The sequence below is a fragment of the Calonectris borealis genome, chromosome 4, assembly GCF_964195595.1.
Source record: "Calonectris borealis chromosome 4, bCalBor7.hap1.2, whole genome shotgun sequence".
Lineage (NCBI taxonomy): Eukaryota > Metazoa > Chordata > Aves > Procellariiformes > Procellariidae > Calonectris > Calonectris borealis.
This window is the reverse complement of record NC_134315.1, coordinates 102,315-117,798: the sequence shown is the minus strand read 5'-3', so window position 1 is coordinate 117,798 and position 15,484 is coordinate 102,315. Positions and strand designations below refer to the sequence as shown.

The 15,484-nt window shown below is 62.4% G+C and overlaps 1 protein-coding gene across 1 annotated transcript; it reads left to right on the top strand.

Annotated features, from left to right (window-relative positions):
* Window positions 1-4,377: 4,377 nt before the first annotated feature.
* DOK1 (docking protein 1) lies at window positions 4,378-12,055 on the top strand. Its single transcript, XM_075148220.1, has 5 exons — window positions 4,378-4,513; window positions 4,966-5,262; window positions 7,984-8,095; window positions 8,253-8,425; window positions 10,232-12,055. The coding sequence occupies exons 1-5, from the start codon at window positions 4,451-4,453 to the stop codon at window positions 11,333-11,335; spliced, it is 1,749 nt and encodes a 582-aa protein (XP_075004321.1). The 5' UTR covers window positions 4,378-4,450; the 3' UTR covers window positions 11,336-12,055.
* Window positions 12,056-15,484: the final 3,429 nt, after the last annotated feature.

Genomic DNA, 15,484 nt, shown 5'->3' with positions numbered 1-15,484 from the left:
TGCAAGGAAGGACAGAGGGATGCGCGGAGGGGTGCGCGGAGGGACGGAGAGCTGCAAGGAAGGACGGAGGGATGCGCGGAGGGACGGAGGGCTGCAAGGAGGGATGCGCGGAGAGATGGAGGGCTGCAAGGAAGGACAGAGGGATGCGCGGAGGGGTGCGCGGAGGGACGGAGGGCTGCAAGGAGGGATGCGCGGAGAGATGGAGGGCTGCAAGCAAGGACAGAGGCGTGCGCGGAGGGAGGGAGGGGTGCCCGGAGGGACTCGCGGAGAGTCGGCTCCACCGCCTGCCCTCCCCCCGCGGAGATGCGCTCGCCGCAGCGCAGGGGGCGGCCCCGGCGGGTGGGGCTGCGGCGGGGCCGGGGCGCGAGGCGGGGGCTGCCCCCGCGTAGCCCCCGGGCAAAACCGCCCCGTGGTGCGCCGGGCGCTTCAGCCCTATCGCCCCGAGAGGAGATGCCCGAGCCTCTCCACCGGAGCGGGGCCGCGGCCCGGGGCGGGCCCTCAGGAGCCCCTCGGCAGCCCCGCCTGGCCGGAGCGCCCGCCGGGCCGGAGCCCCCGCCGCCCTGGCCACCGGGTGGGGCCGGCCCGGTGCAGCGCCTGGTCCCGACCCGCAGCCCGGTGCCGGCCCGCGCTCCCAGTGCCCAGGTGCTGCCGGCGCTGCACGGCGGGGCTGCAGCCGCCGCCGCTCGCTGGCACCGGGGCCCAGCCAGGCGCCCACGCCAGCCCCCCGCACCGTACCCCCCGGCGTCCCCAGCTGCGGGTGTTCTCCCGGTGCAGGTCGAGGGCACTTATTTCTGCTGCCTTTGCAGCTTCCCGGGACCCAACAGCCCCAGGCCCCAGAGCTGTTCCCCGGTGGTCGGGTGTCATTATCCCCTTGTATTCATACTGAGGTGGCACCTTCCCCGCTGGTACCCTCATGCCAGGCCAGGGTGTGACGCCTCTCTGGCTCGCCAGGTCCATGAGATCAGGACTGTTTCATGTGCCTTGCACGTGACTCACCTGCTTGCGTATGTCAGGCTGCTATTTGCCTTTTGTCACACTGCTCTGAGCTGTTGACACATGTTTGGCTCGTGATCCTCTCCGTCCCCCAGGTTCTGGTTTGCAGAAGCACTGCCACGTCATTAGTTCCCTATCCTGCAGCTGCACAGTCACTGGTACCTGCCTACATGCAGGACCGTGTGTTTGAAATCACTGAACTGCTCTGCTCTTTTTCTGACCCCTTTTCCTGTTTGTCAGCCTCACTGTAAGGTGGACGTGTGCTCTGCAGCATCCCTGCAGCCTTCCCCAGCCAAATGGCATCATAACCCAGCGAGCAAGTACATGACTTTGTTACCATGCAAGCGTGAGGGATGGAGCCAGGAGAGAGCAGAGGTGCACTCCTCCTGCCGTGAGGCACTGCCAAGCGTCCTCCCAGCAGCTGTCACCACCTGCAGCCTTTTCATCTAACCCAAACGCATGGGCTTGCACAGGAGAAGTGGGCATCAGAGGCCTAGGAAATCAGGGTCTGTGGCATCTCCCTTTGCAAGTTAAGGTAGTGCTAGGCAACCAAGTCATGGTGTCTGGGCCATCAAATCAGCAAGGAGCCCAAGAGCGACTGACCAGCAGTGACCTGGCAGGGAAGAGGCCATCAGAGTGCACTGCAGGCTAGTGAGGTCTGCCCAAAGCTCAGCAGCATGGCATGGAGGAGGCTGCGCAAAGCAAGGAGAGCCCAGAGCACTTGAAGTCTCAGCACCTGAACAGGGGTCTCATAACCAGACTCACACACAGCAATAAAAACTGCGTGCTGGGTGCAGGACAGACAGTGACACTGCGGGAAAGCCAGCTCGGTGCTACCAGGCGGGGTTATTCACGTGCAGGGAGCAACTGCTGGGGCTTGCTGGGCACAGGCCAGGCTTGTGCTTGCTCTTTGCCTCATGGCCTGCACCAGCCCCTGCCGAGTTTTGCTGCTGGGAACGCTGAGTTCAAGGCTGGCACTGGAGAAGGCTGTTGGGGCAGACTGGAGCGGCCAGCCGTGGCAGGGGCAGTGCTGGGAACAGCCCAGTGCCCCTGGAGTGGCCACAGTGCCCAGAGACACGGCATGGTTAGAGGTAGAGAGATGTGGATGACATTACCCTGTCCATGAAGACCCTCAGAGAAGGAAGTCAGGCAGGGCTGTGCACATGCGGGTGTGTTTGTGTGATTCTTCCCTTTCCCTATTGTCTCTGGGAGCACCTAGCTATTTGTTCCATGGTTTTCTTGGACTTTGAAGTTGAGCTAAGTGGCCTCTAATTCTTCACTTCCTTTTTTTTCTCCTATCAAAGACAGGCACTGTGTCACTCCTCTTTCCTGTTCTCTGAAACCTCATCCATCCTCTCCTAGTTCTCAATATCACCCTCACTTACCTTCAGTCCAGCCAACCTGATCACATTTTCCCTTATCTAGCATGAGCACGCATCTCCGTCACTCGTTAGTGGTGTTAACCACGCAGTCGCAGCCACCCTCCTCGGTGCAGGCCGAGGGGAAGAAGCCACTGAGCACTTGAGTCCTGTCACCTTCTGCTGTCCCTCCCAGTCTCAGTAGGACAGTGGGCCACATGGGCTGCTCAGCATCCTCCTGCCAACACCTTCCTTTTTGAAGGTTTTCTTGCAATCCTTCATGTTTCTTGCTAGTTACAATTCATCTCATACTTTGGCTTCTCTGATTTTTTGTTAGTTTTTTCTGTTCCTCCTAGTTTTTTCACCTAGTTTCCACTTTTATGCCCTTCCTTCCGAAGTTTCAGATCATTATCTGAGCCCCCCCTTCCCCCGGTGCTGGGATGGTTTCCGTTGTGCCCTATTGCTTCGTTAAAGCCCTGCCAGGTTTTCTGGATGCATTTTGTTGGACCTCATGTCCAGCTCCCTGAATTCCTTACATTTTCTCTGAAAGGCACTTTGAAGTTGCTCTCGACGCCCTCGAGCGCTTCCTCTCTTTTACCTAGAGAAAGGTCTGGGAGAGCCTCCCCTGGGGTTTTCTGCACTCCCTGGCCCAAAGCCCTTGGTAGCCCAAGCCTGCAGGCAGCCCCAGAGGATGCCTGGCTGTGGGGGACGCGCAGGAGGCTCCTGCAGGGAGGGGGCCAGGACAGCCCTGACCCTGTGGCAAGCTGGTTTCATCCCCCTCATTGCCCAGGTGACATGCCTTCTGGAGGTCAGAGCCAGTCCGTATCCAGGGTATGCCCAGCAACATCCTCCTCTTCTGCGTTTGCTCTTTCTTGACAAGCTGCACCCCCTAATTCACGGGGGCGTGTTATGCCAGCCGGATCGTAATTTTAGATGTCTACAAAGACCTCCCACTGCAGCCGTTCGTTCCCTGCGGCACTCGCATAACTGCGCCAGTACATGGGGCAAGGACCATGCCATCCTGGGGGTGATGGCCCTGGCACCCACCTCCCAGGGGTGATGGCCCTGGCACCTACCTCCCAAGGGTGATGGCCCTGGCACCCACCTCCCGGGGGTGATGGCCCTGGCACCCACCTCCCGGGGCGCCCTGTGGGCTCTGGTCACGGGCTGTGGCCCAAGGGCGTGACCTCGCTCAGCAGCTGCCATCAGAGATGTGAAAGCTGCGGGGCGGGAAGGCCCCGATGGCTGGGGAAGGGGTGGCAGGGATAAGGCCAAGGCTCCGTCTCCTCCCTGGCCTTGGGACAGTGTGGGACATGTCCTCCGGCGGGTCTGGAAGCTGAGACCATTCCCGTGGGATGCAGACAGTGCGGCAGAGCGGAGCCAGCCACGGCAGGGGCCAGCTCCTTCCCCGAGAGGTGGCAGCTGGCACGGTCGGCCGCTGGCTGTCCTCCCACAGCTCCCGGCCCGGCACAATGCCCGCGGAGATGGCTCCGGGGTGGGGATGATCCTGCTCCTGCCTCGTCCCGAGCGCAGGCCATGCCTCCGCGCACCCCAGCCCCACGCGACGTCGTGCCCGGCTGGGCGGAGGGGGCTTCTGGCAGGGCTGCGCCAGGAGCTGCGGGGACGCAGCAGCCGGGGACGTGGGCCAGAGCCACGAGGAACCACCCGGAGACCCGAAGGTCCTTCCAGCCCCTGTGGGGGAAGCCACAGCCGGGCACCCAGGACCGTGGGGCACCACCTCGGGGAGCGGGACCTGTGCATGGGCGGTTCGGGTGTGCGGTACCAGCACACCTGGTCAGCGCGTGGTAGGTACACGTGAACACACGCTCACAGGCACGTGCGTGTCTGTGCGCACGCACACATACACACGCCCACCCAGACACGCGCGCGCGCACACACGCACACGCGCGCGCACACACCCACCCACGCACCCACCCAGACGCGCACGCGCACGCACAAACACGCGCACGCACGCACAGACCCTCCCTCCCTCACCCCCCCGCCACGTGCGCCCCCAGCGCGGCCCCGCCCCGGCCCCGCCCCCGCCCCCCGGCGGCGAGCGGAAGCGCGCGCAGTGCCGCGGCGCGTGGCGGCGCGGGATGGACCCGCCGGCCAAGGAGGGGCCGCTCCTGGTGCAGCACAGCCACAAGTTCGGCGCCAAGGTGGGCGCCCGCCGCCGGCACGCGCCTCTCCGCGGGGCGGGCGGGGGACGGGGCCGCGCGGCGCGGCGGGCCGGGCCGGGCCGGGCCGGGCCGGGCGGGCTCTCTTCCTCCCTCCCGGGCGCTGGGCGCGCTGCCGGGCCGCCGCCCGGCGACTGGGGAAGTGGGGCCGGGGCTTTGTCGGCGCCGGCCCTGTGTCCGGCCCGGCGGCGGCCGAGGGGTCCCGCGCACGCCCCGTCTGGGGCCGTCGGGGCGCGGGGGTGCCGGCGGGCGTGGTCGGGGCCGGTCTCCGCCGCTCGGCGGCGGCGGGGCGGGGCGCCCGGGCGGGGGGCACCCCGGGGAGCTGCCGGCCCGGCCGCCGCGCCCGGCGGAGCATCCCGGGCGCCCTCGCGGGAGCGCTCCCTGCGCCCCGCTGCTGCCCGGCCCGGGCCCGGAGTGACCCCGCTGCCTTGCAGAGGTGGAAGCGGAGCTGGTTCGTGCTGTACCCGGCCAGCCAGCACGGCGTCGCCCGCCTGGAGTTCTTCGACTGCAAGGAGCCGGCGGCGCCGCCCGAGCGGCTGGGCACCAGGCGGCTGGACAAGACGGTGGTGCGGCTGGCCGACTGCACCAGCGTGGCCCCCGTGGCCGAGAGCGGCCCCCGGGCCGGCACGGCCGTCTTCCGCCTGGAGACCAGCGACAGGAGCTACCTCTTCGCGGCGGACAAGCAGCAGAGCGAGGAGTGGGTGGCGAAGCTGTGCGAGATCGCCTTCCCGGTGAGCCCCGCGGCGAGCAGAGGGGCGTCCTGGGCACCTTGCCGGGGCCTGGCCACGGCTGCCCCCGGGGAGGAGGGCAGCTGCAGGCAGCCGGCGGAGGCGGGGAGCGGCATCAGAGCAAGCGGGGTGGGGGTGGGGGTGTGACCCCTCCCTACCCAGCAGGAGGGCCCTGAGGCACGTGTGGGTGGTCCCGGGTGGTCAGAGCGCCTGGCCCCTCTCGGTAGCTCCCGCCATGCCAGCAGCCAGCTGGGTTGTGGGACTCCTGGGCATGCTGTCAGTAATTCTTGGGTGCAGCTCCAAATTTCAAGTTGGGCTCTTTTCCCCCTGCACGGCGCTCGTCCTCACCCCCTCCAGAGACCTGGCGGGGGCCGGGTGATGGCTGAGAAGCGTTTCCTCTTGGCCCAACCACCGCTGCCTTTCCTGCCACAGCAGTGGCGGAAGCGGAGCCCCGAGAGCGTTGCAGTGCCTGGCCCCAGGACCCACCTGGCTCCTGGGTGGCAGGGCCAGTGCACCCGCTCGCCCAACCTTGGGGCTCGCTCTGCCTGCTGCTGGGAGCACCCCATCAGTGCTGCGCCTGTGGCACAGCCCTCCGGCTCCACCATCCTCTGCCTGCGCCGCCGTGGCAGCTCTGTAGCCTTCCCTGGAGCTGGTGGTCAGCCAGCACGACACCTCCCCATGGAGGCAGTTTGGACAGCGGGTGGCCTACAAGTACAGTCGTCCACACCGCTCCGCGAGAGCAGCCTGTGCCTGCCCTGCCCCGCGGGTCCCCAGCTCTCCCTCCTAGGAGATGTTCGCACAGCCCTGGGTTGTGCTCTAGCCGATTCCAGGCTTTGAGTGCTGGGCAGGGCTGCCTCGCAGGGTGGATGGCTGCACAGCTGGTGATCCCAGGATCTTCCCACAAGGACCTGGGTGTTTGCCGAGTGTGATTTGCCTTAAGCCTTTTTTGTCGCTGCTTGTGTCTCCCTGCAGTCCGCTGTCAAACAAATGAGTCTGTGCAGCAAGTGCCCTCCTGCTGACCAGGCCAAGAGGCACTGGCGTGGCACTGGAAATTACTCCATGTCCATGCCCGTGTCTGGTGCAGACAGCGTTGCAGCCTTTGTCCTGGAAATGGCTTGCGAGGCTGAGCTAGTGACACAGCACGCACCTTTGGAGTGGTGCAGGGTAGTGGCAAGGCAGCGGAACATCTGCTCGGAGCAGGGCTGTGCTCGTACCTTCCTTCACACGGTAGCTGTCAGTTGTGTGCTTGAGGTCCAGAGCAAGCTGACAGTTGAGGAAGCGGTGAGCAAAAGGCTGCAAGGATGGCATGTGTTCTAGAAAGGCCTGGCCTGGAACAAGAGGCAGAGGAGCTGCATGTGGCCTCTTTGCAAAAAGCTGAAGATCCTCAGTTGTGATTTCTGGTCATCTGCATGGAGAGCATGATTTTGTGTCATGTTGTCTGTTGCTGCCCAGAGGGTCCAGTAGCTTGGGAACTGGGGCCAGAGATCGGAACAGAATTTCTTTTTCTTTTGAAAGTGCAGTCAAAAGGAGCCCTAAAGGGGTCTGGCGGATCGGCTGGCCCTTGACTTCCTGGTCCCAGGCTGGAACCCTGCTGCATTAGATGCTTTAGCTGAGCAGGAGCTGCTGCTATCAGCGTTAAGGACACTAGGTTTTAGCAGTCCCCACTCTATTTAGGAAAAAAGAGGGCCTGATGGCCTCTTGTTAAGAAGCTCGTGTGGCTGGGTTTTAAACTGAAACTGTGACAGCCTGCCTTCTGCGAGATGTACGCTCTGCTGCAACCCCATCCCACGTGACCCTGAGAAACAGCTTCCGGCTCCCGTCCAAAAACCCCCATGCAACGGTGCAAAGTCTGCTAAGCAGCTCTTGCAGGGCATCTGTGAGCCTTTGATTTGCGTGGTCTTCCCTAGAGGAGGATCTTTGCTCCTCGGTGGTAGCAGGGAGGGTGCATCCCCCCCCCCTAAGGGGACCCTGCTGCTGGGACGGGGTTGCTGACAGAGTGTGTGCGTTGCACTTTCAGTTCTGCATGTGCTAAAATAGAAGTGCTTGCTTCCCTTCTGCGGGCTGTGCACTGATACTGGTGCCGCCTTCCTGCCTGTGCAGAAGCAGGACACTGACCCTTGCGTTTCTGGGTCTCGTCAGCTCCCTCCCTTGCTCGTACCGCTGGGAGAGTGTGCCTGGGCACACGCGATGCTTTGGTGCCGATGTCGCCTGCGCTGGAGCACATCGGTGAGGAAGCAGAGCTGTTCTCTGCCTTGGCACCGAGGCACCTCCATGGGCACGCCATAGCGGTCAGACGAGCAGCAGTTGAGTGGGCACATGGGACCCCCAGGTGCCGCCCCGCAGGAGGCCATGTCTCAGTGCTGGCTTCTGCTGCACTGGGGGGCAGGGTCTGGAGGGTAGGGCTGCCGGGGGTGACTGCTTTCTTCTGCACCCTGTCCCAACGCACAGCCCAGCTGGGGCCCAGAGTCGTGCTGGGAGCTCCAGGAGAGCCCCTCTGTGCTGCCTGGCCCTGCTCATCCGTGTTCATGTCGGCTCAGGGTAGGGGGGGTCCCTGGGGTCTGTTGCCGGCTCTGGGCAGGGAAGGGCTTGGTATAGCTGCAGGATGCCAAGCTGTGTGGGGCTGGGGTGGGCCCCTCGGGGAGGGCAGCGGGGCCCAGGCGATGCGGGGCTGTGGGGGCAGTGGCTGCAAGGGGACCCAGGGGCTGATCTGTTCTCCCTTGTCAGGGAAATGGCCCCAGTGATGCTGGCGTGGCGGCCCGGCGTGGCAGAGAGGGCAGCGGGGAGGCGCCAGCCCTGGAGATGGCCGTGAACTCCATCTACTACTCGAGAGACGAAGGTGGGACCTGCCGCTGCCCTGACTTCGGGCCACCCTCTGCGGGGCCTGTCCTGCTGCTGCCCCATCGCTGGGGCTCTGGCGGGCAGGGCGAGGCCTCGCCTGGAGCCGTGGGGATGTGGCTTCCTCTGCCCGCCCCTGAGCATCCCTGTCCCCACAGTGAACGCCTTCTGGGTGACGGTGCAACGGACTGAGGCCGCGGAGCGATGCGAGCTGCGCGGCGCCTACGTGCTCAAGGCTGAGCGTGACAGCCTCGTCCTGAAGGACCCACGGACAAATGCGATCCTCTATGTCTGGCCCTACCGGCTGCTCCGGAGATACGGCCGGGACAAGGTGGGGGACAGGGGGGCCCCGCGTGCCGCGCACTGAGGCCTGTTCCCCCGCAGGCTTTCCCTTGTGGAAGGGTAAGGAGCTGATGTGCCCGAGCAGCCTGTGGCAGCCGTGCAGCAGGCCCTGCCAAATGCCAGAACTGCTGCCGCCCTCGGTGACCACAGCAGGGTTCCCAGGGGCATCTGTGGTCCTGTCTGTCCTCAGCTTTGCCTGTGTCACCACGCAGCAGCGTGGGCTAGCAGGACACGTGTCCCCACCGAGGGCATGGCTGCGCAGAGCCCTCTTTGTGTGGTCCTTGTCCCGCTCCCACTGGGACCATTGCAGCCCCTGCCGGCCCCTCTGCCAGACATCCCCGTAGCTGGCTTGCCATCCACGGGGGCAACACGCCGTTCTCCATCCCAGCGCTCCCCAGCCCATGCCGTGGGCAGGCATGTCCTTCCGTGCTGTGCAGAAGCTCTCCCCGGCTTCTGGAGACCTTGGCTCCCCGCAGTCCTGGCTCTGCCCTGGATTCAGTCCATCCCTCCCGAAGTCCATCCCAAAGGATGGTGGCCAGAGCAGGAGGTGCTGTTTGAGACACCCGTTACTCTAGGTCTGTTCACCTTATGGGACGAACTGCTCTCAGCCTGGCTGACCTGTGTCGGCCTGTCCCCTCTCCAGGGTCCTCCAGCAGCGGGTCCCCGATCTGTCTTGCTGCTACCCTGAGTGCAGGAGGGAGCTGCCACGCTGGATGGGGAGGAAGCGGTCTCCCCAGGGCTGTTCACAGAAGTGACAGTGTCAGCTGCAGGCTGCTGATGGCGCTTTCTGCGGCACTTTACCAAAACAGAAATGGAAGCTGAGCTGCTCTTGGGGAGGCGTCTGGCTCGTGCGCAGGGCCTGTGCCAGGGCGGGACGAGAGCCCCGTGGTGTGAGGAGCAGGCAGCTGCACCCACAGGTCCTCGAGCAGTAATAGGTTGCCTGTGCTTGTGTTTGGCAGCACTGACCCACAAAAGGAGGTCTGGCCCCAGAGGCTTTTGCAGCAACCCCAGAGACTGCTGCTGCCTGTGAGAGCACCAGCGAGGCAGAAAATCTCACCTGGATTCAGGGACTGAGGTTCAGGAAGGGTGTGGGCATCTGCTGGTGGGAACCTGTGCACAAGTGTGTGTTCAGGCCTGAGGAACTCAGCCTTGGTGCAAGACTTTACTTTAAAGTATTTTATACCATTGACAAAGTCATGCTGGTAAGGCAAATGCTTTGCTTACTATGGGTAGCCAAGCTGCTGCTTCTTCTGGCCTTTCTCCTGTGGAAAGCCGTGTTCCTCCGACTTGTGTTTCTCGCCTCTGGGTCGCTTCCCTTCTGCCTGACTGCTGCTGGCTTACCCAAGATGCCCATAATAGTTTCCCCTGCTGAACTGTCACTCGTCTTCTCACCCTACTCTGTCCTCCGTGCTAACTGCGTATTTCCTAGACTGGCTGGTGCCAGTTGTTGACCCTGCTGAATTGCTCAGGTAAGGCAGCAGGTCTCTAGCAGGACCTGCAGCTCTGGCCCTGGGGCATCTCGCAGTGATGTCCCCTCAAGTGTCCATCCCGCTCCAATTCCACAGCTTGTTCTGGGCCGCTGGGCAGCGCAGCCTCCCCTGCCCAGGCGCCATGCAGCTGCTGAGCACAGCTTGCCCCTGGGCTGGCGCTCGCTGAGCTGTGGCCCTCGCTGCAGGGAACAGAAGGAGCGGGATGTGCAGGGTCAGCACCGCAGCCGTGCCCCTTCAGCAGGCCTGCACGATGCGCTGGGACGGCAGGTGCTGGGCAGGATGTGACCCTTCTACTTCCCCTGCAGGTGATGTTCTCCTTCGAAGCTGGCAGGCGCTGCGACTCTGGCCCAGGGAACTTCACCTTTGAGACCAAGCAGGGCAACGAGATCTTCCGCCTGGTGGAAGCCTCCATTCGGGAGCAGAAAGCGCAGGTGGAGGAGAACCGGCAAAGCTGTGACTCGCTGGATTCGGACAGCCCCAGCGTGGTGCTGATCCGCCAGGCCCTGGCCGACTCCCTGAGCCTGGAGCTGCCCGCAGAGGGGGATGACGCCCTGGCACCCAAAGCAGGGCTGGCGCCCAGGCCCAGTGCGGCGTCGGAGGAGAGAGATGCCACATCTCTGCTGAAGACTCGGACACTGCCAGAGCTCCCTGTGCCACAGGCCAAGCCCACGGTCCCGAGCACACCCCCGCGCTCCCCTCTGCCAAAGGCGCCCCGTGCCGTGCTGCTGGCCGAGGACCTGTCCAGCGTGTACTCGGAGCCCCTGGACTCGGTGAAGGGCTGTCGGCCCTGGCTGGACCCCCTGTACTCGGACCCTGTAGACAGCAAGCCCGCGGGCGGGGCCAGAGCGGCCTCGGAGGAGGTGCAGCTCCGGCTGCCGGCGCCGCTGTATTCGGGCGCGTACGAGCAGGTCCGGGCCGGGGGGCGCAGCCAGGCCCCCCCGCCGCCTGGGCGGAGGGAGCACATATACGACGAGCCTGAGGGTCGCGCTCCCCGCTCGCTGCCCCCCCCCTCCTGCATCTACGACGAAGCGCGGCCCACGGGCGAGGCCTGGCGCACCCAGGGCCATGACGGCAGGGGCGGCTACGAGTATCCCTACAGCCCCGGCACTGACGACTACTCGGTACCTGCCTTCCAGGCCAAGGCCAAGGGCCCCAAGCCGATGCCGGCCCCCAAGCCCCAGGCAGCCTTTATCCCTAAAGGCGCCGAGAGGAGCGGGGACCCTGGCAGGTGGCGGGGGAGCGCTGCTCCTGAGAAGGGGGTTGTCAAACCCAGCCTCAACACCAGCAACAACAACAACGTGGAGGTGCTGTACAGCCAGGTGGTGAAGCCCCAGCACATGCAGAAGGAGGAGCAGTCTGTGGATGAGTGCAGCTTGTCACCCGTCTACGAGGACTTAGGAGAGATATAGCGTGCTGCTGCTCTGTACCTGCCCGGGAGGGACGGGGGGGCCCGGGCCCGTTGGTGAGCAGTGCCGGCTGCCGTCCTCCGTGGGTGGCTTGGGGCTGGGGACTGCTCTGGCTCAGGCGGAGCCCCTCTTCCTTACCAGCACTGAGGGGCTGCGTTTCCCTGGAGCCCTTTCCACAGCAAGAGCAGGAGAGCTGTGGCTGGTGCAGGTGCCAGCGTGCTCCTCCGGCTCTGGAGCTGGCTCCGCTGCCACCGCCTGATCCGCGGGAGGGCTGGCTGTGTTGCCCTGCGCCTGCTGCTCTGGCTCTGCTCTGGCTCCCTCTCTGAGCAGGCTGCAGGCCTGGGATGCCCGTTGTGGTGCATGGAAGACTGCTTGCCATCAGTCTCCAAAAGTATTTTTATACAAAATTATTTTAATATTAAAATCTGTACGTCCCAGAATGAAACGTTTGCCTGTGGCGTATCTGGGCTGTCAGGCATGCGGATGGGGCGGTGCTGGTGCGGTGCTGTGGAGCGGGGCGGCCCAGCTGAGCAGTGTTCACACGGTGGCACGTTCGTGTCTGTGCCAGAGCTACTGAGCTAAGGGGAAACCGTGAAGAAAAGCGTGTGCTGGGTTCAGCTGTGGCTAGGATGCCCTGATGCCAGGGGATTAAGGGATATGAGAGTCAGGCTTGCAGATACTTTTATGTGCTGATCGGGGCACAAAATGTTGCGATGGCCTCCAATTGTAAGGTGGGCAGGGCCAGGCTCCAGCTCTGCTGCAGCTTGGTGACTGTTGGTAAGTCACAGGATCTCCTTCCCCAGCCTGATCCCTCTGCTGATTTCCCCCTGCTCCCAGCTGCTCTTGAAAAACCTGGGATGGCCCAGTCTGGATCCCATTGACTTTAATGTCAAAACCTATGCCCTTCTGTGTGGTCTGAGGCCAGGGGTTTGGCTGTGATTTCTGTGTGGCCAGCCTTGGGCAGAAGCCTATGCAGGGGAAAAACAGGTTGTCCTTTTGGTGCTGGTGACGGTTTTGAGAGAGTTTGTGTCCCTTCTGTGCGGGACTGGACCAGGCACCCTGGCATTGGCTGTCCCTGAGTCTGCATGGGGCTGCTGATGACTGCTGCAGGTTTACCAGCCTGTTGATGTAGAACAACTGGCTGCAAAACAGCCAGCTGCCAGGCAGCCCCGATGACGTACCTGTGCAGAGGACTAAGCATGACTTCTGCAGCTCAGACCCAGGGAGCCACAAACTGTTGGGGAAGTCTGGAGGATCAGGTTCAGGTCCCCAGACTGGTGAGGTGGTGACAAGGCGGTGAGCTCTGGGCATTTGTCTGGTCCCAAGTTGCAGGGGGAAGCCTCAGTCCTGTAACAACACCGCACAGCTGTAGGCAGGACCAATTTGTGGCTGTTCTCTTCCCCACTGGGATTTTGCTGCAGGAGAAGGGAAAAAGCCTAAGGGGCTTTGGGAATGTGAGGGAGGCTGAGGCGGTTCCTGCCTGGGACGAGAGGTACAAGCAGCAGGCGTCTGCTGCTCATGGTTGGCTGCCGGGTGGTCCCGTGCTTGTGTTCCAGTCCATGGTGGGTCCATGTACGCATGCCAAGAGCAGTTCTGCCCGCCTGCTCCGGAGAAGAGCTCTGGGCATTGCTTCGCAAGGGGCCCAGGCCACCTCTCCATAATCCTTGCTCATGACTCCAGTATGAGGCTCCAAGACTTAAACGGTGAAGAGCGGCCTCCCAGGAGCAGAGGCCAGGGGCTCTCCCTTCCCTACGGCCGTGGGTATTTGTGCAACTCCATCACTGCGGTCGCTGTATCTCAGTGCGCTGTGTCTGCTCCGTCCCGTGGAGCTGAGCGTGGTGGACATGCAAAGTGGCTCACCCAGCTTTCACTGAAGAGGGTGACGGTGAGGAAGGAAAATGCTCCAGCATCTGTGCCAGACCAGTGGTCCCTGCACAACCCCGCACTCCTCTTGGCTGGGAGGAAAGGGTATTTATTTTTCTTGCTTCAGCACTGACATAATCTCTCGTAACAGCTGACTCGGGACTAAGATGTAAGTGCGCAAGACAGGAGGAGCGCTCCTGCACGTGCCCTGCTTTATTTATGCGCCCTGCCATGACAGAGAAGTGCGTGCAGCGGAGAAGGCTCTTAGTCTCTGCTGACCAGGAGAGACAGTCCATTCCTTCCTGGCTCAGTGTGGTAGACCAGACCTGTCACCTTGCTCAGACTGCTGCTCTGTGCTTCGCTTTACCTCCTTTCTGGCAGCAGCTCAGGGTGTAATAGATGCTTTGGGAAAGCGTAAGAAATAAGGTAAAGAGTGAGCCTTTGGCTGGTCACAGCCTTCCTGTTGCTAAAGCAAAAGTCTGCAATGAACCCCGACTTTAGGACCAGGAGATGATCTTTCTGGATTCTACCTAGATTGGGATTTCTTCCATCTGCCTTCATAGAATGGTTTGGGTTGGAAGGGACCTTAAAGATGACCTAGTTCCAACCCCCCTGCCATGGGCAGGGGGATACCTTCTACTAGGTCAGGTTGCTCAAAGCCTCATCCAACCTGGCCTTGGACACTTCCAGGGAGGGGGCATCCACAATTTCTCTGGACAACCCGTTCCAGGATCTCACCACCCTCATGGTAAAGAATTTCTTCCTAATACCTAATCTAAATCCACCCTCTTCCAGTTTAAAACCGTTACCTGTCGTCCTATCACTACGCTCCCAGATAAAGAGTCCCTCCCGTCTTTCCCGCAGGCCTCCTTTAAGTGCTGGAGGGCTGCTATAAAGTCCCCCCAGAGCCTTCTCTTGAGGCTAAACAACCCCAACTCTCTCGGCCTCAGCCAGCCCCCAGCTGCCCCTCAGCACGGGCGGTGCTCCGGCCCCCGATCATCTCTGTGCCCTCCTTCTTTCCCTTTCCTTTGCCTCACTTCCACTGTCTCCTTCTAACTAACTTCCCCGTGTGGAACAGTGAAGCACCTGGGTGCAGCTCAGAGAGCGCTGCGGCAGTCACAGTGGCTGCGTGCCGTGGCTGAATTCCGTCTGCGTGCTCGGAAAATGGCATCCTGGCAGCCGTCCTGAAAAAGGCTTTGCTGAGGTGCTTGGGGATGCGTGGCTTAGGCTTGGCTGCTCATCCTGCCCATTTTCTTACAGTGCAGAAACGGTCCTGGACGAGCAGCTTTGTTCGCCTCTGCCCAGCCCAGGTGCTGTGGGCCAGAGTGGGTGGCGCATGGGAAGTCCTGTGGGTATCAGACTTCCTCATGTGGGGACAGCCCGCGTGCCCCTGCTCTCTGCTAAAAGCCCGTGCCCCAGACTAGCTGAGAAATGTCAGTGCTGCTCTAGCAGCCACAGCTGGGATGCAACAGCAGCAGCAGTCTTGATCTCTGTAGGCCAGACGGCAGTTTTTACCGGGAGAAGATGACTTGGGAGCTGCTCAAAGCCCAACTGACCTCTTCCCATGGGGCCACCTTTTTCTGTTGCTCGTTCCGAAAGATACGCCCTTTTATAACTGCTCCCTCCTCCCCTTTAGGGACTGGCGCGGTGCAGGCGTGAGACAACTGTTCTGCCAGGATACCCATTCTCAGGCTGGCGCTAGGGAAGCACCCGAGTTCCTCTGGCTGTCCAGAGTTGGTCAGAGCAACAGCGCAGTTACTGCCCTGCTTCGCACCGTGGTGATCAGGCGGAGGGCTTTTCAACAGGGACCCCCGAACAGCCCCAGTTTTGTGATTCGCTTCCTCTTACAATCCCCAAGTTTCCCCTTTAGCAGCTTCCTTCTAGCAGCAATAAATCACAAGCCCTTGTTTGTTTACCCCTTCCCCTCGGCAAGGTGTTTGTTGGCTTTGTACCCCCGTTTGGTATTTATAATGTGGTTGCCAAAGTAACTTCCACCTGCAGCATCGGTTCAGGCAAGCAAACCCCCCGAAGTCGTGCTCCCTCTCCCCCCAGCCTGCCTGATTTTGTCCTTTTCGTATTGCTGTCTGGCGCGCAGGCCCTAGCGCGCGTTTGTACCCGCGTCGCTGCCTCTGCTGCTGCTCCTTCCCCGTTCCTCGTGCTGTGAGCTTGTCGGACACAGGCAGGGTTGGCCACCAGCTTGCACGCCCTAACAAACCCGTATCCCTGGGCCTGCAGGGGGTCTGCCCTCTCCTCCAGGTACCTGCCCTTGGCATCTTAGCCCTGCCAGGC

Coding starts and splice junctions, on each gene's coding strand:
- DOK1 (XM_075148220.1), top strand. CDS start 4,451: ATGGACCCGCCGGCCAAGGAGGGGCCGCTCCTGGTGCAGCACAGCCAC. Junction 5,263..7,983: donor TGTGCGAGATCGCCTTCCCG/GTGAGCCCCGCG, acceptor CTCCCTTGTCAG/GGAAATGGCCCCAGTGATGC. Junction 8,426..10,231: donor GGAGATACGGCCGGGACAAG/GTGGGGGACAGG, acceptor CTTCCCCTGCAG/GTGATGTTCTCCTTCGAAGC.